Source organism: Chionomys nivalis, chromosome 21 (genome assembly GCF_950005125.1).
Source record: "Chionomys nivalis chromosome 21, mChiNiv1.1, whole genome shotgun sequence".
In the NCBI taxonomy this organism is placed as follows: Eukaryota; Metazoa; Chordata; class Mammalia; order Rodentia; family Cricetidae; genus Chionomys; species Chionomys nivalis.
In genome coordinates, this window is record NC_080106.1 from 21,128,633 (window position 1) to 21,156,484 (window position 27,852).

At 45.7% G+C, this 27,852-nt stretch overlaps 1 protein-coding gene across 1 annotated transcript; it reads right to left on the reverse strand.

Moving 5' to 3' along the window:
• Positions 1–4,072: 4,072 nt before the first annotated feature.
• Adat1 (adenosine deaminase tRNA specific 1) lies at positions 4,073–27,301 on the reverse strand. Its single transcript, XM_057753978.1, has 10 exons — positions 27,112–27,301; positions 26,017–26,217; positions 25,689–25,757; positions 23,894–23,948; positions 23,003–23,133; positions 18,273–18,876; positions 15,096–15,241; positions 13,537–13,636; positions 8,452–8,538; positions 4,073–4,369 (listed from the first exon to the last, which is right to left on the reverse strand). Exons 2-10 carry the CDS (start codon positions 26,183–26,185, stop codon positions 4,234–4,236), a joined length of 1,497 nt encoding a protein of 498 aa, XP_057609961.1. The 5' UTR covers positions 26,186–26,217; positions 27,112–27,301; the 3' UTR covers positions 4,073–4,233.
• Between the last annotated feature and the right edge of the window lie 551 nt (positions 27,302–27,852).

A 27,852-nucleotide genomic window follows, 5' to 3' on the forward strand; every position in this document is an offset into this window, starting at 1 on the left:
TTTTGATTTTGTTTATTGAGACAGGGTTTCTTTGTGTAGCCTTCAATGTTCTGGAACTAGCTTGGTAGACCAGGCTGGGCTTCAACTCAGAGATCTGACCTCCAATTTTAATCTGCTGGGATTAAAGGCAGGTGCCACCCACTGCCCAGTTTTTTGTTTTACAATTAGTTTTAGAGGGATTCACAGGTACAGGAAGTCAAGGCCAATTACGATTCTTCAAAATGAGGAATACAATAAACTCTTCATTCAGAAAACAAGGATACTTTCTTCAAGGTAACTGCCTCCCTGGCTCTGAGATCAGGGACATTCAGGGTGGGGTGGCCAAGATGAGGTCTCCCAGGTTCTTTCTAATCTAGCCACTCCTGGCTAACTGGCTTAGGCCCTATGGGAAGTTTTACTTGAGCCCATAAAGGGGAACACATGCGCGCGCGCACACGCATGCACGCACGCACAAATGCACACATGCCCCTTGTTTCTGTTTGGAGCCAGTTCCTTCTTCCCTGACCTTTGTGCTCCTGTGAGGCTCCCAGCAGCTCACGCTTTCTCACCAATACGTGAGACAAGTGGTAACTGAAAACTAGCCAGAAGAGAGCTGCTGTTTAGAAACTGGGAACTCTGGCTTTGGAACTTTGCCTTAAGGCCAAAAATGTCAAGGTCTGGGTGGGGGACAACTTTCCAGTGGCCACAGACACAGCAAATCAAACAGGGCCTGCACTTCTCCAGCCAGGCACTGGCGGCCAGAGCAGATCGTTTTCTTCACAGCAGCTTCATTTCCTCAGTGAGCTCATGCTTGGCGATGGTGCACTCAATAAACAGGGCATTTGCCGTCCTGGCCGTGATCCACTCAGCAAAATGGCATTTAACCCTGTCCTGGCTGTGACCCACTCAGTAAAACAGGGCATTTAACCCCGTCCTGGCCGTGATCCACTCAGCAAAATGGCATTTAACCCCGTCCTGGCTGTGATCCACTCAGTAAAACAGGGCATTAAATCCCATCCTTGCCATGGTCCACTCAATAAACAGGGCATTGAACCCCGTCCTGGCTGTGATCCACTCAGTAAAACAGGGCATTTAACCCCGTCCTGGCCGTGATCCACTCAGTAAAACAGGGCATTTAACCCCATCCTCGCCATGGTCTACTCAAGAAACAGGGTATTTAACCCTGTCCTGGCCATGATCCACTCAGTAAAACGGCATTTAACCCTGTCCTGGTCATGATCTACTCAGTAAAACGACATTTAACCACATCCTGGCCATGGTCCACTCAATAAACAGGGCATTTAACCCCATCCTCGCCATGGTCCACTCAATATATTAACAGGGCTTTTAACCCTGTCCTGGCTGTGATCCACTCAGTAAAACAGCATTTAACCCCATTCTGGCCATGGTCCACTCAATAAAAGATGGCATTTAACCCCATCTTTGAGCAGAACTATGTAATAGATTAATAAATATGCTGCAGGATCCTGGGCAGCCACAGGCAGTGGGCAGGGGGTTCGGAGAGCAGCCAGTCTCAGGCAGGGACAGCTGCAGGTCCCCGAGCAGTGGCTGGTCCAGGGCAGGGAGACAGAGGGTGGCAGGCAAGAGAGACATGGATAGGCAAGAGAGACATGGATAGGTATGCCATGCAGAGTGCGGTTGGATATTTATTAAGTGGGTTTTTGGAAGGGAGAAAGGGAGAAGAGCAGAGAGAGGGAGGAAGGGAGGGAGAGGGAGAGACAGAAGGGGGAAGGGGAGAGGCAGAAAAGGGACTCAGGCTGGAAGCTGAAGATCAGCCTGCCTCAGAAGACAGGGGTGGGAGTAGGCGTGGCCAGAACAGATCATTACAAACTATGTGAACATGTACACTGTGTGTCCGAATCATAATACGTTCTAACAGTTCTGAAGAAAGGAACACTTACACACACACACAGTCATAACATTAGGTAACTTAGGAAGGCCGGAGAAAAAGCATCAACAGTGAGAGTGAAATCTTCCCTCCAGAGTCTAATTTGGATGTGTTTGGGGCGTGCGGGGGGGGGGGGGGGGGGGCATGGAGGGGGAAGGGACATGATGGTGTGAGACCTGATTAAGGTCTGAGGTGAATCAGGAGCATCCAATTGAAAAAAAAAATACACCTTTTTTACCTTACAGTTGCACAGTGGATTGAAGGGAGATGAAGGACACGTGAGAAGGGTTGTGGCTTGAGGAATTTAGCATTGACCTTGACAATAGGCACACTGGCACCCTAAGGAAGGGCCCACAACACCCTCCGCCCTCTTGTTAGAGATAAGAATGCTTTATCAAAGCCGGGCGGTGGTGGCGCACGCCTTTAATCCCAGCACTTGGGAGGCAGAGGCAGGCGGATCTCTGTGAGTTCGAGACCAGCCTGGTCTACAAGAGCTAGTTCCAGGACAGGCTCCAAAACCACAGAGAAACCCTGTCTCAAAAAACCAAAAAAAAAAAAAAAAAAGAATGCTTTATCAAGCAGGAACTTTCCACAAGCCCCCAGGGAATGGGGACCCTTATCCAAATGCCTGACCTTGGGAAAAAGACTTCTACCAGCACACACTGTTTTACTATATGGGCCAGTTTCCCTCAGAAGGCTCCCAAAAGGGAAGGTTCTGATGTCTTACTCTGTCCCATTCTGATTTCTCTGTATTTATTTATTATGTCATTCTTGCCCTTAATGACCTCAGGCTCTAAACTGTCTAACTTTGTTGTATTTGATGTAATTAGGAGAGCACAATAGAATTCCTGGTTCCACTGTGGTGGGGATTTTTTCCAAAGAATTATTTTGTTTAGAAAGGTCACCATTGTATTCATTTTATCCTTTACCAAAGCCCGCGCAAATTTTCCCAAAGGGAAAGGCATTAAGAGTGAGAATCACTGAAAATGAAAGTAAAAAAGTGCTGGAGACATGTGGTCTGCAATGTCGAAAAGCTGGGACTTCGCCAAGCAGCAATGGTCACCATGCGGTCCCGCCAGCTGCCTTCACTCTCAGCTGCCTGTCTCTCTGCGGCAGGAAATGAAGGCGACTACAGCAGTTACAAGATTATAGGGACTAATCCCAGCACTCGGGAGGCAGAGGCAGGTGGATCTCTGTGAGTTCGAGGCCAGCCTGGTCTACAAGAGCTAGTTCCAGGACAGGAACCAAAAAGCTACGGAGAAACCCTGTCTCGAAAATCAAAAAAAAAAAAAAAAAAACCCAAGATTCTAGGGACCCTCACAAGACGGACCAGAGGAGAACCCTGGAAGCAAAGTTGGTGTTACAGTTGGAGGCAGAGGCAGGAAGATCAGAGTTCAAGGTCATCCTTGGCTGTGTAGTGAGTTTAAGGTCAGCCTGGGCTGCGGAGGGGGTCCTGTCCCAAGAAGAGAAGGCAGGAAGGAGAGGGAGAGAGGAAGGGAAGGAGAGAATGAGAATATTTTGGGCTACTTACGATAGTGGCTTCTGCCTATCATCCTGGCACGTGGAAGGCTGGTACAGGACTGAAAGTCAAGGATGGTGTAGGCTACAGAGTGAGACTCTGTCTCAAAAACAACAAACACCTAAACAAACAAAAAACCTTTCTCGGCAGGTCTGAGAACAGACCTTTCCAAGGCTAGTCCTGTGTTAAGCCTGATAGAAGAATTAACTTCAGCCACGTCTGATTGCTGAGGAAGCTGGAAATATGAACTACATGGTCCCTACTCCAGGAGAAGCTGCAAAGTTCCTGGACATCTAATAGTTTCCGCCTAGTGTACAGTTGCTGAGTCAGTGTAAGATGGCGGAAACCACAGCTGCTGCAGGTTACCATAGAAAGCATCACGTCCCAAACTGACTGTTGTGTTTTAGAGAACCAGTTAAAAGCAATCAAGGTCATTACCGAGAGGTTTGCTTATCTATTTATTTATTGCTTGATTGTTTTTTTTGAGACAGCGTTTTTTCCTGTAGCTTTGGAGCCAGTCCTGGAACTTGCTCTGTAGACCAGAATGGCCTCAAACTCACTGGGATCCGCTCTGCCTGCCTCTGCCTCCCATGTGCTGGGATTAAAGGTTGAACCATCACCAACCGGCGAGAGGCCATTTTAGCAAGGAGCTACTCCAAGCAAGTACAGATTGATGAGGTATAGGTTCCATCTTTACTGACACTGAGGTGCAGCACTCTGGAAGAAGGCGTTTCTTTCTTCTCTGACTTAAGCACCGGAAAAGCAGAGGTTTGCGCAGCATGAAGAAGGGCAGGTCAATAGGAAGGGTCCTGATGGCAGCAGGAGCTCATTTAAATTGGTGGTATTCAGGAGGGTTTCTGATCCAGGATGCAAAGGGCTGTTTCCTCCGGAGCGCACTCCAGGCTTCCTGGTAGGCAGCTGCAGCCTCCTTGTACTCCTGATAGCTGTCCAGCTTCTGCACCCTAATGCACACATGTCATCAAGCAGGGTTCTCACTGGAGCGCTTGCCCTTAAAGCAACTGAACACACTCAAACCGCAGAGCAGGAGCAGAGGGAGCACTCTGTTCCCTCGGTAGGAAATTCATGGTAGAGCAGGTTAGAATCACAGAACACTAGTTTTGTGTGGCTCTTGCACAATCAGATAAAAGTTTTCTTTGTGATGTTGAGCATCATACAAGCTTTCATGTATGCTAGACAGTCTCCTCCTATCACGGAGCCGTCTACTCCAGCTCTGACTTAAGAACCTTCTTGACTGTTTCTCTGATAAAGCATCATGTAAACATCCACACCTTCCTACAACATGCTGCCGACCTTTAGCCTCTCTGACTGCTGAAACCTGGCCAGCACTCCCAATAGCTGCTATGGGTTGTGGAATATTGTTTTAAGACGTGCTACATTTGCTTATGCTGTGGAACATTTGTTTAATGATGCAAAGATGTGTTCACTTTTTTTAAAAATATTTATTTATTTATTATGTATACAATATTCTGTCTGTGTGCGTGTCTGCAGGTCAGAAGAGGGCACCAGACCTCTTTAGAGATGGTTGTGAGCCACCATGTGGTTGCTGGGATTGAACTCAGGACCTTTGGAAGAGCAGGCAATGCTCTTAACCACTGAGCCATCTCTCCAGCCCCCGTGTTGCACTCTTTTATGTTGCATGTTTATGTTGCATGTTTAACTCTGTGAAGTTTTGCCTTTCTAAAACACCTGATTGGTCTAATAAAGAGCTGAACAGCCAATAGCTAGGCAGGAGAAGGACAGGCGGGGCTGCCAGGCAGAGAGAATAAATAGGAGGAGAAAAAACAGGAAAGAAGGAGGGAAGAAATCAGAGGCCAGCCATCCAACTATACAGCCAGCCACAGAATAAGAAGTAAGGAAAGGTATATCGAATAGATACAGATAAAAAGCCCAGAGGTAAAAGGGAGACAGGATAAGTTAAGAAAAGCTGGCTAGAAATAAGCCAAGCTAAGGCCAGGCATTCATGCATTCATAAGAACGAATAAGCCTCTCTGTACTTTTTTGGGAGGTGGGTGGTGGGCCCCCAAAGAGCCAAAAGAGAAAACAAAACCAAACAAAACAAAAAAACCTACAATAATTCTTACAATTCTTACAAGGGTTTCTTTGGATAAAGACTAGGACTAAACTAAAATGTCGGTCAGAGACCCGAGTCCCTCCTCTTGATGAGGCCTTGATTTCTGCCCTGGCTCTCTAAGTTCAGTGCCAACCAGAGTTCTCCTGAGCCAGTTACAGCAGCCCCTGCGCTTGCCTTCGATCACCTTCAGTTCTGAATCCAGCTCTTCACTGTGGGCTTGGGAAGTGGCTTAGTGTACAAGAACCCCTGGCTTGATCCTCAGAACTGAGCCAACCAGGCGTGGTGGCATACTTGTGATCCCAGCACTCGGGAGGCATCAGAAAGTTTAAGCAAGGTTGAGGCTAGTCTGGGTCTTACAAGACCCTACCTTCCATCTCACCATCCTGCCTGCCTTCAGCAGGAAGCCTGTGTGAAGTAGGGCCACTAAGAATTCCTCTAGCCTAGCTCCTAAATCAAGTTAGACATATCCTGTCCACAGACCTCCCTGGCCGACTCTGCTCCTGGCTTTAAGTCTCTAGTTGTGCTTGCACTTGGGAGTTGAGTCCAGATTCCTTCCCTACAACATCTGAAGAGAGTTGTTTGTTTTACCATCTTTGGCAAATGTCTAAATGAGGTTTTCCTTAGCTGGGCAGTGATGGGCACACTTTCCCAGCAGAGGCAGGTGGATCTCTGAGTTCGAGGCCAGCCTGGTCTATAGAGTGAGTTCCAGGACAGCCAGGGTTACACAGAGAAACTCTGTCTTAAAAAAAGTTTTTCCTACAGAGAAACCCTGTCTTGAAAAACAAAAAAACAAAAAAAAGTTTTTCATTAATACTTCTGCTGCATACATATCATTCAGAGAGTAAAAAATTATAAATTAAAAACTTTTATTTTATGCACCTGAGTCTGTGCAGCATGTGTGTGCCCCTTGCTCATGGTGTCCAGAGAAGGCATTATATCCCCTAGAACTGGAGTGAGCTACCTGACATGGGTGTTAGGACCTGAGCTGTTGACCTCTGGAGGAGGAACTCATGCTCCAAACCACTGAGTCCTTTCTTTAGACCCCACCCCATAGATTTTTAGCAAATAAAATTGGTTACTTGTTAACAAAACCAAGTATAAACCATGCCTGGGCCAAGCACTTTTACACGGAGCACTTTATCTATATTCTTCTCAGAGATCGTGTGACAGGCTAATGTCGCTATTCTTACTATCAAATAAATCAAGACTGTGATGATTAATCTTCATTGTTAACTAGATTGGAGTTATAGTTAGAATCACCCGGGAAACCAGATTCTGGGCATGTCCATGAGGTGTTTCCCAGGCAGGTTTGAATGCAGAGAGAAGACCCACTTGGATGTGGGCAGGGGCATACGTGGGCTAGGATCCCAGTTTGAACTAAAGGGAAAACCTGCGCTGATCACCACTGTTCCGCAGTGTAAGCAGCCATTTCATCTCCCTGCCACTATGGACTGTACCCTCCAGCTAGGGACCAAGATACATTCTTCCTTTGGTTGTGCTTAGTGGGATTTTTTTTTGGTTTTGTTTTTGGTCACAACAAGAAAAATAATTAATACAGAGATTTGTCTAATTCAATTTTATCCTGTTTTTACTCCTGTTCTTTATTATTATTACTATTATTTTAACTGTTTTACGTGTGAGGTCATTATTTTGCCTGGGCATCATGCACATGCAGTGATTCCTCTGGAGGCCTGAGGAGGGGGTCAGATTCCCTGGGATGGAGTAACAGATTGGTTATAAGACCGCGTGGGTGCTGGGAGTTGAACTTGGGTCCTCAGTAAGAGCAGCCAGTGCTCTTAGCCTCTGAACCATCTCTCCAGCCCCTATTTTTATTATTTTTAATTGTGTGTGTGTGTGTACATATTCACATAAGTTCATAAGAGGGCAGTGCTGTGGAGTCCAGCGGAATCTGGGGAGGAGACCCCAGCTGTACAGAGACAGTGTTTCTTACAATAAATACTGATTTAAGTTTTATTTTGATCAAGTTTTTTGATAGTAAAGAGGCAGGATCCATGAACTTGATCATTTCAAGCTGTATTTGAATCCTGTCTGTACCCCTAGAAAACAGGTGTAGGGCTAGAGATGGCTCAGAGGTTAAGAGCACTGATTGCTCTTCCAGAGGTCCTGAGTTCAATTCCCAGCAACCACATGGTGGCTCACAACCATCTATATGAGAGCTAATGCCAACACTGTATACAAAATAAATAAATGGATCTTATAAAAAAAGGAAAAGAAAAAAAAAGAAAAAAAAAAAAAAAGGAAAAGAAGGGGGCTGAAGAGATGGCTCAGGGGTTAAGAGCACTGACTGCTCTTCCAGAGGACCCAGGTTCAATTCCCAGCACCCACATGGCAGCTCACAACTGTCTGAAGATCTAGTTCCAGGGGATCTGACACCTTCACATCAATGCACATAAAATAAAGTTAAATAAAACATAAAAATATTTTTTTTTTTTTTTTAAAAAAAAGGAAAAGTACACAGGTGTAGCTTCCTAACAGGCCCTGGATCTCGTTTCCAGCATCATAAAGTCAGCCAATCAGTCAAATGATAAAATGGAAAAAACCACAACAAAGCACCAGGCCTGTAAGCCTAGCATTTGGAGGCTGAGGCAGGAGAGCTGCTGTGAGCATGAGCTTCAGCTGCCCTGCATAGTGAGTTTCAGTTTCAGGCCAACCTGGGCAGTGAGCTCCTATCTCAAAATAAGTAAATAAATGTGTAAGGAAGCAGAACTGAAATGAAACCTTCCTCTTACCCTGTTGTGTTTCCTCCAGAACATGCTCTTCCCTATACCTCAGGCAGGACGCTGACAAAGCTACACGCTCCTGTTCTTTCTGATAAACAGTAAGCACCCACTGGTTTGCTGAGTGGAGGTCACCTCCAGACAACGCACCATGCACAAGCCAGAACCAGAGCAGAAGGCTTTATAGACAGGACAGAGGGGTAGACAATGTCACCTGACAGAGTCTGGCTGCTTGTCTTCTGCAATGCTACTCAGCAGCTTCTGGAATGATCTAAAGAGTTCCACCTTACTGATTCGGGATCTGTTCAGAAAAAGAAAATAAACATCACTGACTAATAACTAGGTACCACACACTAGGCTCATCACAGGTGTGAAGGTGCCAGATCCCACCCCTCCGTAGCCACCAAGGAGAAATGTAGACAGACGTCAACGGAACCCTCAGTCGTCCCTCTGTCTTCCTCTCCCTCCCCCACAGAACATCTTGCTATATCTCCCAGGGTGATCTTGAGTCATGAGCCTCCTGCCTCGGTTTCCCATGGGTCACCACACCCTGCCTCTCTAGAGAGCTGTGATGTGAGCACTGGCAAGCAACACTGACCTGTTAGCCACACGGCTGAGCGTTTTTATAATTAAATCCTCTCACCCCAATCAAGTTTTCAGGAGACTGCGACCCCAAATGACATAACTATTGACCTCTCAAATCCCAAGTCACAACTGCCTATTAAATTCATTTTTTATTCCAAACCAGCAGAAACTCTGAAGTATAAGGTTATTTAAAAGTATACTAGAAGTATACGTATATAGTTATTTAAAGCTGTAATGATTTGTTAAACACCAACAGATGATGTACTTTCATAGAATAAATCTAACGGGGATGTCAAAGATATATATAGGCAAATTACAAAAACTAAAAATAATGAAATGAAATTATAAAACTTTATTGAGGACTGGGGCTATGGCTCAGAGTTAGAGCATTTACATTGTTTCTTTTTTTTTTTTTGGTTTTTCGAGACAGGGTTTCTCTGTGGTTTTGTTTTTTTTTTTTTTTTTTTTTTTTGGTTTTTCGAGACAGGGTTTCTCTGTGGTTTTGGAGCCTGTCCTGGAACTAGCTCTTGTAGACCAGGCTGGTCTCGAACTCACAGAGATCCACCTGCCTCTGCCTCCCGAGTGCTAGGATTAAAGGCGTGTGCCACCACCGCCTGGCTACATTGTTTCTGTATGAGGTTCGAGGTTCAATTTTCAGTACTGTTAGGGAAAAAAAAGAAAAACAGAAAAAATTGTGGCTAGGTAGATGGCCCAGTGGTTAGGAGCACTTGTTACTCTTGCAGAGGACCTGAGTTTGGTTCTCAGCAACCACGTTAGCTGCCTCACAACTGCCTCGTTCCTCCAGCTCCAGGGGACCGGCCATCCTCGTCTGGCCTCTGCAGGCACCTCACTCGTGCACATACTCACAAACAGAAACACACATTATAAATAATTAGAAATAAAAAATACGCCTTAGACTGGAAGGATGGCTCAGCGGTTAGGAGTATGTGCTACTCTTCCTGAGGACATGGGTTCAGTTCCCAGCACCCACAGGTCTGTAACCACCCAGCTGTCTGTAACTCCAGTGTCAGGGGCATCTGTGGGCACTGCACTTATGTGGTACACACATATTCAGTAAAAACACTCAAAGCACACAGAAAATAAAAGAGAACTAAGTTTTGGATTGGTGTGATGGCTCAATGGATGAAGTCACGACAACCTGAGTTTGCTCCATGTGGTAGGAGAGAACCAGCTTTAAAAGCTGACCTTTGACCTTAACACATGCTGTGTGGCCTGAGTGGTTAATCAGTACACACATTCACAGGCACAAAAATAAAGAAATGTAATAAAAAACTTTAAGAAGTCCTAAATAGCCAGGTGATGGGAATATGTGCCTTGAATCCCAGTGCTTAGGATGCAGAGGTAGGGGGATCTCTTGAGTTTGAGGCCAGCGTGGTCTACAGAGCAAGTTCCAGGGCAGCCAGGGCTACACAGAGAAACCCTGTCTTGAAAAACAAAAACAAACAACAACAACAACAATGAAACAAAAAACAAAAAAGGCCTAAATAACTGGGTACTCAAACCTGCGTCAACTCTGGGGTGACAAACTGCTGATCTGACAGTGCTATACCCAGTCCTACGCACCCGCATGGTTAGCGGGAATGTTAGCAGTTGCCTTCCATGTTTCTGGTCTGAAAGACAATGCTGAAAGATATTTATTTTTCTCAAATTGGTCTTCAGATTTTTTTTTTTTTTTTTTTTTTTTTTTTGGTTTTTCGAGACAGGGTTTCTCTGTGGTTTTGGAGCCAGTCCTGGGACTAGCTCTGTAGACCAGGCTGGTCTCGAACTCACAGAGATCCGCCTGCCTCTGCCTCCCGAGTGCTGGGATTAAAGGCGTGCGCTACCACCGCCCGGCGGTCTTCAGATTTAAAATCCAAGAACGGCCAGCACAAGGCACTCTTGAAGGACATGCCATGGAGACTCTCTAGGACAGATACCATCTTATTTAAAGCTGCTGTCACACTCCCCACTATGATGCTCATGAACTCACCCTCTGAAACTGTAAACCCCATTAAATGTTTCTTTCTATAAATTGCCTTGGTCACGGTGCTTTGTCACAGAAGTAGGACAGTTAACAGTCAACATGGATAGACAATGTCTATCCATGAACCCTCATTGTACAAGCAAAAGTACACTGCATTCCAGCCCAGAGAGTAGCTGGTCTTGCCCCCAAGTCACATGGACAATTGGAGACATAGCTAGGGTTAGAACGTGAGGTACTCCAGGTCACACAGGGAATACTGACATGCTGTGTTAGGTTGCAGAACAGCACCACAGGAATCTACAGAGAAATGATCCTTTTGATTGAGGCTTTTAAAGACTCTAAGCAAAGAATAACACTTCCCCCACTGAGCAAAGCAGCAAATGGAAGCCACAGGCAGCTGAGCGGGGCTGGTGAGGAGCCCGAGCCAGACTGCAGCAGGAGACCCGCAGGCCCGATCTCTCATGGCCTGCTCTGCTCACACATCCTGCTCTCAGGCAGACTGCGGGTCGTACAAAAGATGGCTGGGAATAAAACAAAACAAAAACTTTGATATATTTTTGTAACTCTGAGTAACATAAGATTCCTTAGATATCAAAAGTACAACCAAGCAAGAAAAAAGTACATAAATTTGACTTCATTAAAATGAATAACTTTTGAGCTTTAAAGGGCTTCATCAAAAGTAAAAAAAGGGAGTTGGAGAAACGGCTTAGTGGTTAAGAACACTTGATGTAGGAGGGTTTCTATCTATCTATTGCTTTCATTGGTTAATTAATAAAGAAAACTGCTTGGCCTGATAGGTCAGAACATAGGTAGGTGGGGAAGATAGAACAGAATTGTGGGAGAAAGAAAGCCAAGTCATGGGGCTGGAGAGATGGCTCAGTGGTTAAGAGCATTGCCTGCTCTTCCAAAGGTCCTGAGTTCAATTCCCAGCATCCACATGGTGGCTCACAACCATCTGTAATGATGTATGGTGCCCTCTTCTGGCCTGTAGGCATACATGCAGAAAGAATATTGTATACATAATAAATATATAAATATTTAAAAAAAAAAAAAAAAAAGAAAGAAAGCCGAGTCAGGCAGACACCATAGCTCTCCTCTCTGAGATGGACGCAGGTTAAGATCTTTCCCAATAAGCCACCACCTCATGGTGCTACACAGATTACTGAATATGGGTTAAAGCAAGATGTGAGAATTAGCCAATAAGAGGCTGAAATTAATAGGCCAGGCAGTGTTTAAATGAATACAATTTGTGTATTGTTATTTCGGGTATAAAGCTAGCAGTGCGGAAGCTGGGCGGGAATGCAGCCCACCGCTCCTCACAACAAACACTGGCCGATCTTCCAAAGGATTCAGGTTCAATTCCCAGCCTCCATATGACAATTCACAACTGTCTGTAACTCTAGTCCCATAGACTCTGACACCCTTTTCTGGTTTCTGTGGACCCTGCACACACATGGTGCACAGACATACATGCAGGAGAAACACCTATACACATAAATAAAATGAATAAAATCATTTAAAAAAGAGTGAAAAGGGCTGGGTATGGTGACACACACCTATCTGAATTGGATTTCTGTGAGTTCAAGGCAAAGCCTGGTCCATACGGGCCTGAGTTTGGTCCTGGGGACCCACATGGTAGAAGTAGAGAACTGAATCCCACAAAATGTCTTTTGACCTAATACATAAAAGTGATTTAAAAATTAAAAAGAAAGACAGCAGGCGGTGGTGGCGCACGCCTTTAATCCCAGCACTCGGGAGGCAGAGGCAGGCAGATCTCTGTGAGTTCGAGGTCAGCCTGGTCTACAAGAGCTAGTTCCAGGACAGGCTCCAAAACCACAGAGAAACCCTGTCTCGAAAAACCAAATAAATAAATAAATAAATAAATAAATAAATAAATAAAATAAAAAAATAAAAAGAAAGACAAACCAATTATAAAATGGGCATGGGATGAGAACAAATACTTCTCCAAAGAAGACGCGTAACTGGCCAGTAAGCAGAGAACACTGGGGAAATCCAGGGTGAAACAAGAAGAGTGCAGTTCACACCTGACAGTTACGAGTGTCAGAGAGGGTGCAAGGCAGCTATTGCTCCTGGGACCCGTTCATGGCAGAGCTGCTAACAAAGTAGTTCATGTGGCAGGCGGTGGTGGTGCACGCCTTTAATTCCATCACTCAGGAGGCAGAGGCAGGCGAAGGCCAGCTGGTCTACAGAGTGAGTTCAAGGACAGGGACAGGATACAAAGTCAGACACAGAAACCCTGTCTTGAAAAGAAAGGAAGAAAATAGTTCACTCGTTCCACTTTCTATAAAAAGCTATCCTGTGGTTCCTCATGACCCAGAATTCCATTCCTATGAACATTCCTAAGAAAAATTACACAAAAATAGGCACCCAGTTGTTCACACCAGCACTAGTCACAGCAGCCCAGAGTAAAACATCCCCAAGGCCATCTCTGGTGAGAGAATAAGCAATAAGGTACAGTTACACAGCAGATTACTACGTAGCCACCCATGAAGGAAATCGCAATCCGCACCACACCGGTGAACTGTGGAGCCTGCTATGTGCATGGAGTAGACACAGAGGACCACACAGTAAATGGTTTCATTTACACTGAGCATCCAGAAGAGGAAGAAAATAAAGCAAATGAGGAGTTTCCAAGGGCAAGGGGAAAGGAACTGGATAAGGAGGGAGGGAGTTCATAGATACCCTCTCCCTAGCCCCAGTACGCTGTACCTGGCTCGAGGGCTTCCAATTTCTTTCTTGGTTGTTCCCTGTGGAAAACCGTTGGCAGTCACATCTAAAGGATGCTCAGGAACAGCACTCCAGCTGATAGCTGTGAAAGGAGGAATCCTGGGATTAAATCAGTTTCTACTCATAGCTCAGTGCTGCCCTCAATCTTGGCCAGAGAATTTCCTCTCTGCAGTGGGCAGCATTGAATGCAGACTCATAACCGGCCACAGTGTTGAGAGTATCTACTGAGTGCTCATTGCTCAACGGGACAGCTGTATCGATCCCCACCCCAAGGCTCAGGGAACATCACAGAAGAGGGAGGACGAATGAGAGAGCTGGAGGACGGGGAGGAGCACTGTGAAATGTCCTGGACATGTGGCTGCTGCACTCAGGAGCCTACTGTAGCTATGGTTACCCACAAAAGAGCCATTAAGATGAGTCAACATTTCAACAGACGGCACTGATTGGGCTCAGTAGGCTACAAAAAGACACCACCACCACCACCACCAACAAAACCCCAAACCAAAGAGAGAGAGCGCGAGAGAAAGAGAGAGAGAACAAACACATAAACATACACAAAAGAGGGAGGGTGACACGTTGGGAGTATCTGGGGAGAGCTGGGGTCAAAACATAAAAACCTGTTTCTTTTCCCACGAATGTTACAATATTCACAAAAATATTTCTCTGACTCTACAGCACCATGAAAGCTGGATACGACATCAAAAACAAGTTAGGTCAGATGCTTGGTACCTCAGGGTTCAATGACATCAAATGGTTTGTGACTTTTTTTTCCTCTGAGACAGCATTTCTCTATGTAGCCCTGACTATCCTGGAACTGACTCTGTAGACCGGCTGGCCTCGAACTCAGAGATTCACCTGCCTCTGCCTCCTGAGTGTTGGAGCTAAAGACATGTACCACCAATGCCCAGTGGTTCATGATCATCATTATAGCTTACAATCTAATGTTTTATTATACTTATTTATTGGGAGAGGCCTATGCATGTCCCGGTGCATATGTGGAAGTCAGAGGACAACAGAAGGGGAGCTGGGTTCTTTGCTTCCACTATGTGGGTTCCAGGCATCAAACTCGAGTTACCAGGTTTGTTGGCAAGTTTGCCTCTTAGTTTACAATTTCATTGAAAATTTATTATATGCTAGACACAAAATAAATGTATAAATATAATTTTGGGGGGTGGTTTTTGAGACAGGGTTTCTCTTTAACTTTGAAGCCTGTCCTGGAACTCTCTCTGTAGATCAGGCTGGCCTCGAATTTACAGAGATCCACCTGTTTCTGCTTCCTGAATGCTGGGATTAAAGGCGAGCGCCACCGCCGCACAGCTTAAATACAATTTCTTAATTCTCATAACAGCCATGACAAGCAATTCTTCTAATCTGAAAATAATGAAGGTCAAGACAGGGTAACTAACCTGGCTAGGATCTCACAGGGTGCACACTTAACCGTATGTGGGCTCCTTACAAGGAACAGACTGGAGTTACCACTGTCCTCCTAGGCCAGTCTGACCGAGAACTTACTCCAGGGTCAGCCAACCTGGATCCCTTACCTGCCCCACAAGGAACGAGCCGGCCTGGTCCGTCGGCTCTCTGCACTTGCACTGCACAGCGGCTCTGTTCAAACAGTAAACTTGACTGCTCTATTCTCAGTTCAGGAACTCCAAAGCCTCTGGGTAAAGCCATGATGTCCTGACACCTAAAAATGAGGAAAACACATTCAGCTCAGATGTACCAGAAGAAGACTCAGATTTGCTCATCCTTCCCAAAGTCGTAGGAGAGACAGAGGCCCTTGGAGCTGAGTGAATCTACATGTTTTCTTACTGAAGTGGGGAGTGAAAAATACCAGAATACCACATAGGAGGAACCTTTTAATTCTATTACTTATTTGAGACAGGATCACAGTTAGCTGGAACCCGAAATGCAGCAGAGGATGACCTTGAAATTCTAATCCCCCCTGCCTCTACCTCCTGAATGTTGGGGTTACAGGTATACCCTATAACCCACCCTGCTTTGTGGGGTGCTGGGGAATCAAACAGACAGCCTTATGCCCACAAGCAAACAGCTTACCAACTGAGCTATATTCCCAACCCCAGCCAGGAACTCTACGGCTTGGAAAATATCTGAAGGCATAACTAAAATCTGAGTCAATACTTGTCTGCGGAGTCAGAGATCTCAACCTTCATTGTTCACTTGAGAACTTAGTCTTTGCTTTGTTTACACAGACTTCCTAAGAAATCCTTCAAGCATACCCCAAACTAAAATCATCCAATACTAGAAGTTGGTTTCCCCACCTCTTCTGAACAAGCTAGGTGCTCATATGACGCAAATCCAGTGCACAGGTAGGAATTTCAAATCTCAGAAACTTTATAACCATTAGCAGCCTCCACGACTCTCCATGCCCTTCTCCAGCCCCTGGTAACCACCAGCCTACCACAGATCTCCACCAGCCAGCCTACCACGGATCTCCGCCAGCCTACCACGGATCTCCAACCTATCAAGGATCTCCACCAGTCTACCACGGATGTCTAAGCACTTGCCTTTTGTGGCTATTTCACATCAACAGAATCAAACATGCATGGCTTATTTCACTTAGTGTGGTATTTTAATGGTTCACTTCATGCTAGTCTTTTTTTTTTTTTTTTTTGAGCCTGGATCTCATGTGGCCCAGGCTAGCCTTGACCTTAATGTAGCTTCTGATCCTCCTAGCCAAGTGTTGGGATGACTAGCTGAGTGCTACTATGTTTGATACTCCAAACTTTCTAACAGTAAACAGTATTTGCTTGTTTGTTTGAATACACTACTTTTGTTTACATTTTTGTTTTTTCTTTTTTTTTTTCTCTTATTTTTTTCTTGTTTTTGCTTTTCAATACAAGGTTTCTCTGTGTAACAGTCCTGGCTGTCTTGGAACGCACTTTGTAGACCAGGCTGGCCTCGAAGCTCTGAGTCTGGAGTGTTGAGGATAAGGACCTGTGCCGCCATGCCCAGAGATACACTCTTTCTTACTCACGTACCCACTGAAAGCATTTGGGCTGCTTCTTTTGGGGACTATTCCTAGTACGCCGCCATAAACATCCGTGTGGGTGTCTTAGTGGGAATGGGCATTTTCACTTCTCTTGGGTGCATGCTGAGGAGTGCCAACACGAGGTTCTATCTGGTTGCCACTTTTGGAATCTGCTTCCTAGGCCTGTGTTCCCATGATGCCTCCCTGACCCTCATTCACTAGAGTGCACCCCAGGGTGGTCGCACGTATAGCCATCCTTGTTTATCTTTTTTTGGATCAGGGTCTTCGTTTATTTTGCCAAGATTTAGAATCCTGCTACGAAGCCTAGATTGGCCTTGAACTCAGATTCCTCTTATTAGCTTTCTGAGTACCAGGATTAAAACTAATATTTTTATTTGTTTTATTTTTTGTTTTTTTTTCAGACAGGGTTTCTCGGTGTAGCTTTGGAGCTTGTCTCGACTTGCTCTGTAGACCAGGCTGGCCTTGAACTCACAGGGATCTGACCTCCTCCATCTCTCAAGTACTGGGCTTAAAGGTGTGTGCCACCAAGGCCAGGCTAAAACTAATATTTGTTTGTTTTTTTGTTTTGTTTTGCTTTTTGGAGACAGGGTTTCTTCCTGTAACCCTGGCTGTCCTGGAACTCATTACGCAGATCAGGTTGGTCTCAAATTCACATGGATTATTCAGTTTTTTTTTTTTTTTTTTTTTTGATTTTCAAGACAGGGTTTCTCCGTAGCTTTTGGTTCCTGTCCTGGAACTAGCTCTTGTAGACCAGGCTGGACTCAAACTCACAGAGATCCGTCTGCCTCTGCCTCCTGAGTGCTGGGATTAAAGGTGTGTGCCACCACCGCCCGGCTTTCCTTTGTTTTTTTTTTTTTTAATTAATTAATTTATTTATTTATTATGTACACAATATTCTGTCTGTGTGTATGTCTGCAGGCCAGAAGAGGGCACCAGACCTCATTACCGATGGTTGTGAGCCACCATGTGGTTGCTGGGAATTGAACTCAGAACCTTTGGAAGAGCAGGCAATGCTCTTAACCACTGAGCCATCTCTCCAGCCCCCTTTCCTTTGTTTTTTGAGACTGGATTCATTCAGCCAAAGCTGGCCTCAAACTCCCCAAGTAGCTAAGGGTAACTTTGAACTTCTGATCTTCCTGCTTCCTCCTCCCAAATGCTAAGATTAGAAGTCTATGCCTTCACAGCCAGTCTTATGCAGTGCTGAGATTCAACCTAGGGTTTCATTCACATTAGGTAAGAACTCTTCCAACTGAGATACATTCCCCAGCCCTGGCAATTATTCTGCTTACTGTAGAAGACACAGTAGAAAAATGATAATGTACAGCATTATCAAGGAGGAAAAACAGCCCACAACACCATGACTCAGAGATAACTATCGCTATCGAGCCTCCTACAGCTTTCTGTACACATACATATTTTAAGACCAAGACGGAGCTCACTCCATCTTCTAAACTGCTCTTGAAACATCATAAACATCTTTCTACATTAAATATTCATCAATACTATTTTTAACAAAAGAAATCACTTAATTTTCAACTGCAGAGCATTTTTGGTTTCCTTTTCAAGTTACTGTATATACAAACCTAAGATTTATACTTCCTTAATTATTTCTTAAGAAAAAACGCCAAGATGTGCAACGGCTGAGTCCACAGGGGAGACTCTCCTGGTTCTCTGCACTCCATCTACTGCCGTCCCACAGCCTCACCTGCCAGTCAAGGCTCTCCTCATGGCCTCCTGGCTGTACGGGCACTTCCCAATGACCACGGCGGACAGGTAGATGGGCTTTTCCAGGAAGTGCATCAGCAGTGCGCCTTGGCATCCGAGGACGCTCCACCTTGCCATCTTGTCACTGCAGGACATGGAGCATGTCCTGTCGCCCCTGCCTGGCTTTACTCGAAGCAGCCCCACCTGGTGGTAGGCAGCACCTGGCTCTCTCCAGTCTCCAGTCTCTCCAGGGACACACTTGGCTCCTGTTCTATACACATCCACCACTTTGAAACTACCTGGAGCTATTCCATGGGCAGCGGCGAGTTCCTCCTTGGTGAGATTAGAGCTGCTGACATCTGGTTTGATTTTACCACTTTCCGGCATCCCATGGTGAGCCACGCAGCCGGAGAGCTCCCTGGCAGGAGTTCCAAGCTTCACCTTCTTGGCTACAGGACTGTCAGGGTCCTCACAATTCCTTTTATTTTTGGAATCCTCTAGATTCTCACTCCTTTCTACAGATGAGTTGTTGGCCCAATTTCTGACGACAGGACAGCAAGGTTGTTCTTCAGACTCAAGCATCGGGATGATGGAAGCATCCCCACCTGCATGAGAGGAAACCTTTAACCAGTAATTCTCAGAATGAGCCTCCCCAACCAGTGGCATTAATGTACCTTAGGAATTAGACATGCAAATTGTAAGGCTGGAGAGATAACTCAATGGTATTGATTGCCTAGTGATTGTAGGAGATTCTGAGTTCGATCCTCAACACTGTGTGTGTGAGTGTGTGTGTGTGCAGCAAATTATTGGGATCTAATGGACATGCTGAATCAGACACTCTGAGGGTGGGGCCCAGAAGTCTGTTTTAATAAGCTGAGTAGGCCATTTGATGCAAGCTCAAGTTAGAGATTTATGACCTCAAATGGAGGTCAATTTGTTTTCCCTGCTGAACTGAGATGAATAACGAGGCAGACAGGTGATGCGCTCAGGGGCAAAGCATAGGTCTGAGCATAAAGCCCAGGCTTGACTGTGACCACCACTGAAAAAGGAACAAATAAATACAAAACCAAAAGCCACATACCACATGGGGGTATGCACGCGCCGTGGCACATGTGAGGGGAACAAAGGACAGCCACAGATGTTGGTACTCACCTTCCTCTTTGTGGGACATGGGATCTTGTTCCTGATGCATAAGCCAGCAATTCATTTTGTCATAAGAGTGCTAAGATTACAGATATGTGCTAGTGTGTCTGGTTTTACGTGGGTTCTAAGAATTCAAACTCAGGCTGAATGCTTGTATGGAAAGCACCTTATACAAAGACCGCTACAGACACGCTTCTTTCTTCAATGTTAAACTAGCGATTAAGAGCCCTGCCGTTCTTCCATGGGCCTACGTTCAGTTCCCAGCACCCACATCAGGGGGTTTGTAATGTCCTATAATTCCAGTTCCAGGGGATCTGACAACCCTGGTCTCTGCCAGCACTTGTATGCAAGTGGTCACAGAAACTCACATAAAAAATTAGCTAGATACACATCTATAAACAAACAAAACCCAGTGCATGTGCTAAAGTTCTAATAAAAATCACTGAGGTCAGCCAGGAGGTGGTGGCACACACCTTTAATCCCAACACTCAGGAGGCAGAGGCAGGCAGATCTCTATGAGTTCGAGGCCAGCCAGGTCTACAGTGTGTGTTCCAGGACAGCCAACACTACACAGAGAACCCCTGTCTCAGAAAAAACAAAACAAAAACAAAAAAAGCCCTGCTGAGGTCTTGATAAAACCTCTCCCCTAGAAAACCTGATGAGAGAATTATGGAAAACTGAATATTTCAACAAAGGTCTAAGTAATTTCTACCACAAAAAGTTTTAGGAACACCAGTTTAGAGCAGGGCTTCTTAGCCTCCACATTCGAGAAATTTTTGTTTTCTCTTTTGAGACAAGACCACCTGTAACTCAGACTGGCTTCAAACCCCCTACTATCTGAGAAGGGCCTCAAATTCCTGACCTCCTGTTTCTGCCTTCTGAGTTCTGGGATCACAAGTGTGTCACCATGCCTGGGTCTAATGAAACTGTGAGGCAGGTAGTTATGTGCCATGGAGGTGACCCTGTATGACAGCCGCTGTGAAGCCTCTATACATTAGATGCTAATAGTCCCCGAGTCTGACAATCAACGGTGTTTCCAGACCCAGTCTGGTTGTACAGACACGTAACCCAAAGCATGGGAGCTGGAGTGAAAGTATTCTCATCTAAGAACTACAATTTTAAGGGAAGTCTTAAAAAAAAAAAGACTTTAAAAAAGTATGTGTGTTTGTCTCAGAGTCACATGCGTGCAAGTGCCTACAAGGGCCAGAAGAGGGTCTTGGATCCCATGAAATAGGACTAACAGGCAGTTTTGAGTTGCCCAGCATGGGTGCTGGGAATTGAACTCATGTACTCTAGAAGAGCAGTAAGTGTCCTTAAACATTGAGTCACCTCTCCTACGATGAGAAAAGTTTCCTGAGGGCATTTTGAGGACTGGTATCCTGTAAGATGCCTAAGAAAACAATAGTGGCTTATTTCACGGCTGAGTAAGTTTGACAAACATTATTCAAAATATCCTCATCTTAGGGATTTTTATGATGTATATCCCACAGTAGAAACCCACAATAAACTGCAAAGGCCAGTAAACACCAGTGTTTCCAAAACCTCCAATGTTTTTCCTTTGCTGGTTTACAGATGTCTAATCTATTCTGTGTCGCTGGGGAACAAAGAAACCTGAGGTCAGGGGAAAGCACAGCGCTCCCTTGAGAAGGGAGCTATTTCTTCAAATACCAACCCAATGTGTGTTGCTTTTTCAGTGTGGGAAGAATATACTTGTATTCTTTATAACCAGAGAGTGGGAAAGGCAAGAGAGATACAGAAGGAGAAATGTCACGGGAGAGGCTGCCTGGCTGACTTCCAGAGACCTTACAAGGTGACAGCAACGTTGGAGAATTCCCTGGGTCCCTCCTACTCTGTAAGCTCAGAGATGTGATCACGACAGAACGCCTGGATACAAGGGGCTGACTCACTCTAACAAAACACGAAAGTGAGAGTCTAAAGTAGCTAACCGAGACACCAAACTCCTAATTAGCAACGAGAAGTAAATGTCAGGGGAGCGAGAGTCACATGTGCTAGGCAGTGCCAGTGCGCGTCCTTCCTACAGATAAACCACGGGTGGGGTGGACGGCACCACATGGTAAGAGATTACTCACAAGCGAAGGGGACGGAAGATTTCTTTTCCCAGAAAAACAATTTCCAGAGCTTTTACGATTAACAGAGGCTGCCATTTCTCATTTAAGATCCAGTCACCACAAGTCACAGAGCCCCACCCACGCCACAGCAATTCTTTCTCCCACTTCTCCTCACACAGTTGTCATCCTTCCTCAGGGCCCTGAGGAGAAACCCAGAAGCCATCTTTGCCTCCTCCTCCTTCACAATCATGGAGTCTAAGCAACTGTCCTCCTAACTCTCTCTTATAGCTACTCAATTGTCTGCCTCTCACTCATGAGCGTGACCCTCCTGGTCTTTACTCACATTAAGAGGTCGGCACCCCCGGCCCGCTGGTGTGTGGAGTTTGTTAGTAGGCCGACACCGTGGATACACCCCGGGTCTTACTCACACTAAGCAGACACAGAACCACTGAGCTCTCCCCAGGCCCTACTCATTGCTGTAGACTTGCTATGCCCTACAGCGTGAGGAATAGAGAACACCTGCTCACGACAGCCGTGGTAGCACACTCCTGTAACCTGGGGAGTTCAAGACAAGATGGACTAACAGCAGTACTATCTTAAAAAGACAAGAAACCCTATGTGTGTGGAGCATGCCTGCATTGCCAGCACTTGGGAGACTGTGGCAGGAAGTTTGCTAAAGCGCAACGCCAACAGGGGCCTACATATTAAGTTCAAGCCCAGCCAGGAGATTTTAGCAAACACCTGTCTCACAGGCCAGTGAGCTGGCTGTAAGCAAAGGCACTGCTGCCAAGTCTGTTGAGTTCCTACCTTTGGACCCCACCTAGTGGAAGCTGAGACTAACTACGAGTTGCCCTCTGACCGCCATGGATCCACAGAGGCACGTGCACACAGTCCCTCTCTAAATACAAAAATTAAAAAAATCAGATGAATGAATGAAGTGGGCTTTACGATGAGTTACTGTCGTAAAACTCGGGGCTCTTGACTCCCAGTGATTACGTTGTACTCTGTAGGGGTTAAGCTGAAGCTGCCCAATCTCAACTCTGAGAGCTAACAGAGACGCCACACCTCCCTGTATTTCCCTTCTGCTTACCCCAGTAGAAAGGTGATCATGTATATAAATAATCACTACCATTAGTTGCAGCTATATTCAGCCAGAAGTTTTTTTTTTTTTTTTTTGGTTTTTCGAGACAGGGTTTCTCTGTGGTTTTGGAGCCTGTCCTGGAACTAGCTCTTGTAGACCAGGCTGGCCTCGAACTCTCAGAGATCCGCCTGCCTCTGCCTCCCGAGTGCTGGGATTAAAGGCGTGCGCCACCACCGCCCGGCCCAGAAGTTTTTTTTGTGTTTTGTTTTGTTTATTGAGACAGGGTTTCTCTGTGTTCTGGAACCCACTCTGTAGATTAGGCTGGCCTCGAACTCACAGAGTTCTGCCTCTGCCTTCCGAGTGCTGGGATTAAAGGCGTGTGCCACAACCTCCTGGCCAGCCAGAAGTATTTTGGAGATAAGGCTCGACTATACTTACAGGGTGTGTGGCTAGAGAAAAACACAAAAGACAGGTCAGGTCTGAGCTTCCACAGTCCTCTTTGAGTTCCTGGCACAAAGATACTATCCTCTTTCAGGACGGCTGCCAAATGGAGCTGATGGAGAAGGTATCTGAGGGTTGCAAGATCAGAATGAACAGTTAGGCTGGTGATGTAGCTCAGGGTACTTTATATGCATACCGAGGGCCTAGCATATGCAACACCCTTGGCTTGACTTCCAGCACTATAAAATTAGTTAAATGGAGGAAAAGGAATAAATAGTGATGAGAGCTCTCTGGCTGGGTGATCACAGGAAGCATTACAGCCGAACAATGAGACTGGCAGTGATCTGGCATTATGAGAATGATAATGAGTCCTTTGTAAAGGTCAGGAAGACCTCAGGCTTCGCCCTGGATCCACTGAAATCAGATCTCAGGAGGTAGGTCCAGCCACCTTGTCCACTCCCATCACTGTGCTGGGGTTTGAACTCAAAGTACTTACTAGAAGAGCTTCATTACTAAGTTTATACCGTGGCCCCAGAAACCTCGGGGTTTTGTTTGTTTGTTTTGTTTTCAAGACAAGGTTTCTCTGTGTAAAAGCCGTGGTTGTCCTGGAGCTAGCTTTATAGACCAGGTTGGCCTTGAACTCACAGAGATCCTCTTGAATCTACCTCCCTAGTGCTGGGATTAAAGGCACGCACCACCATGCCTGGCAAGAAACTTGGGTTTTACCAGGTGATACTGAGGCACACTCAAGTCTGAGAACTCTGAATCTCTAATCTGAACTCTGGCAGTTCAGAGTGACACAATCTACATTAGCTTCAAGCTTATTAGACACGCAAACCCCACCCCCAGACATGTTCAACCAAGACTTTTTGGGGAATATGGCTTTACCTCTGGAAACTCCTTCTGGCTATGATCTCAGCATGGCTGTCATTGAGGATGTCTCCTGTGTGGCAAAGACAGGAGATATGGAGCAAATGAAGACTGGGATCTAGAGCGCGAGCCTGGCAGAATACAGCAGTACCCTTCCAGCACTTGGAGGCACAGGTTGGTGGATCTCTGTGAATTCAAGGCCAACACGGTCTACAGAGTGAGTTCTAGGTCAGCCAGAGCTACATAGAGAGACCCTGTCTCTCACACATACACACACCAGGGCCATACAGAGAAGACCCTGTCTCAAACAAACAAAAATATATAGGATGTACAGGATCCTTTACCTACAGGATGCCAAGAATACCCCACCCTATGTGGTGATGACCAAAAATACTTCTGGACAATGCCAAGGGTGCATTGGGTACAAACTTGCCATCGGTTGCTAGGTCCATGGTGGTGCTTGTAATCCCTGGTTTAGGCAGGATAACCATGAGTTTGAGGCCAGTCTGAACAACATAGCAAGTTCTGGATAAGCCTGGGCTACATATTGAGATCCTATCTCAAAATACTAGACAAATAAAACAAACAAACAAACAAATAAACCAAGCAAAACAAAGAAACACCACTGGTAGATGTTGCTTTTTACTCTTTTGACTCTTTGGGGGGGCCTGTCACCCAGCTTCCAAATAATGACGCATGGAGACGTATTCTTACTTACGAATGCCTGGCCTTAGTTTGGTTTGTTTCTTAACTAAAATTATCCCATCTACTCTTCGCCTCTGGGCTTTTATCTCTATTCTATATACCTTTCTTTACTTCTTACTCCTTGGCTTACTGTGTAGCTGAGTGGCCTCTGGTCCGCTGTCCTTTTCTTTTCCTTCTTTTCTCGTTCCTCAATCTTCTCTTTTTTTCCTCCTATTTATTTTTTCTGCCTGACAGCCCCATCTATTCTTTCTTCTGCTTAGCTATTGGAACACAGCTTCACAGAGTTAAACAAATGCAACATAAAAGAATGCAACATGTCTTTGCATCACTAAACAAATGTCCCACAGCATAAATACACAACACATCTTTTTTTTTTTTTTTTTCGAGACAGGGTTTCTCTGTAGCTTTGGAGCCTGTCCTGGAACTCCCTTTGTAGACCAGGCTGGCCTCGAACTCACAGAGATCCACCTGCCTCTGCCTCCCAAGTGCTGGGATTAAAGGCGTGCGCCACCACCACCCGGCAACGCAACACATCTTTAAGTAATATTCCATAACAACCTCTAGTTGAGATTTATAGAAACAAATTTTTTAAGTGCTTGGGGATTGAATCTAGTGCTTATGCAGCTAGGCAGGTGCACTGCTCCTGAGCCACACCCCCAGATTCCTTCAATTTTTCTACAGATATCTTAATACATCTTCATTTATTCATTTTGTATATATGTACCATGATGTGTGTACATGAGGCACAATATGCACGCGGACAGAGGTTGGAGGACAATTCAAAGCAGTCAGTTTTCTCCCTCTCCCATGTGGGTCCTGAGACTCAAACTTAGTTTGTGCATTGGTAACACACAGAGTCTCACCATGTAGCTCTGGCTGGTCTGGGGCTCACTAGAACTCCAGGGAAATCCGCCAGTCTCTGTCTCCCAAATGCTGGGCTTAAAGACATGTACCACCGACTCTGACACTTTTTTGTCGAGACAGGGTTTCTTTTGGTAGCCTTGGCTGTCCTGGAACTAGTGTGTCCCCGTGTCCTTGACAAGGGGACTAAAGGTCAGCATGGACACCTGCAGTACAGCATCACTGTTTAGAGCTCCTCGCTGCTTACCGCTCTTCCTCATCTTGGTCTGGCCTATACATTTCGTCCCTGTTCCCATTGAGACAACTTCCTTTGTCACTGAAAGGAAAAAAACCAAATCATTAAGTGAACTCTCGGAGGCTGAATGCTTCCTAGTGTGCGGGTTAGTAAATTCCCATTTCTCCTTTCTCCAGAGGATTCCCAGCGGATTCCATCAGGACTGCAAGTTTCCCCGCCACCACCAGAAGTACTGCGCCACCTGGTGGAAGCCGTGGGGAAACACCTAACGCTATAGTTCACATTCAGTCCGCCACTGTCCGAACTGTTTATGGTGGCTGACAGAGAGAAAAGGTCTCACCTTGCACCTCCTTATCAGTGGTGTCACAAGTTTGGCCAGAGGGAGACTGTATCTTCACGACCGCTGCCAACAAAGTCCATTCACGGTTTGGCTCAGGTTTCCCCTGCTTGGGCAGTTTGACACTATAGTGTGTGTAGCACAGCTGAGCAATCTCATCTGCTGTCCACATATCTGGAGCTGAGGCCCTGATAGAAGCCCAGACTATCAGAATAGAAAGGAAAACCAGTGTAAGCCAGAGCACCTCACTCCGATGCTTCATCTAAGGCTCGCTTTTTCTACTCATCTCCCTTCCTTCCCATCTTTAATAAACAAGAGAGAGCTACAACTCCCACAGGACATATTACTGCTTCAAGATTAAAGCAAGTTATGTAATAACAGTTATTGGATCTGGATTTGCTATGTTTTACACTGTCCTTTCAAATTTCAGCCTGCTTTGGGCAGATCGTTACCCTACTAACTTACTTTCTGGACAGGGCAGTGGTGGCACAAGCCTTTAATCCCAGTACTCAGGAGGCAGGTGGATCCCTGTGAGTTCAAGGCCAGCCTGGTCTATAGAGTGAGTTCCAGGACTCATGATTCCTGGACGGTAATGATTATTCAGGCAGAGATTGACAGAGATAAAGTCTAATGCAGAGAAATCTTGTTTTTTTGGGGGGGCGGGGGGAGAGTTCGAGACAGAATTTTCTCTGTGTAACCTTTGCTGTCCTGGAACTTTTTCTGTAGACCAGGCTGGCCTCAAAATCACAGAAATCCATCTGCTTCTATTTCTAGGAACATAAGCATGAAAGATTCTAGAATCCTGTTCGTTCCAAGAAGGCAGCAGAGAATAGTTTATTTTATGAAGGTTAGACACCTGCCATCAACTTGCAATTAAACTAGAGATACATAGCACAAACTACATCACGTCAATTCAGGCAGCCGACTGAAGGACCACGCGGTTGTGGGATGTTTCGATATTTTGGGTGCGCTGTAATTCTTGTCTACAACCCCTATTTAAAGACTTCGAAGAATTCCTTCGTACGAAGGAACTCAAATAGTCATTTCTTTGACCACAAGTAAAAGTCGCAAAGCCGAAAAACCCACTTTTCCCCTCACCCTTCCGACCCCGGGGTGGGAGCGCCTGGCAGGAACGTGAGACCACTCCGTGGGAGAAGAGGACACGTGTCCTCCCACACAAAGCCGGCTGTGTAGACCTGGCCCCGAGATCTGGACGCCAATCTGGAGATCCTAAGACACTGTCATCCACACTCCACGCCCTCCACACGAACCGGTTTACCGCCACAGAACCTAGTTGCGCAGCGGAAGTGACATGTTAAAGGCAGCTTCGCCGCTCAAGCTCCGCTCGCGAAGCATGATGGTCTTTGTAGTCCTTGAATGGGAAAGGAGCCAAGTGGGCTCAGTTCTATAGCCAAGACCTGCTTGTGCAGTTTTTTTTTTTTTTTTTTTTGGTTGGTTTCTCGAGACAGTTTGGATCCAGGTCTGGAACTAGCTCTTATAGACCAAGCTGCCCTCTTATAGATCCGCCTGCCTCTGCCTTCCAAGTGCTGAGAATAAAGGCATGCGCCACCACCATCCGGCTAGAGTAAGATTTCAAAATTGACTTACCTCTCTGAATTTTGAACAGGACTATGATCAGACCTTCTGGCAGTTTCCTACGTCACTCATAACAAATCCTGCATGACTAGGACTTGGATGACATGCCTCCTCATGCATTTCTCTGCACGGGTAACAGATCCCCGTACATATACGCATGTATTTTAAAAGATTTATGTGCGCTTGTCTGTGCCAGTTTAGGCCCACACGGACATGCAAATACCCAAGTTGGCTAGAAAAGGG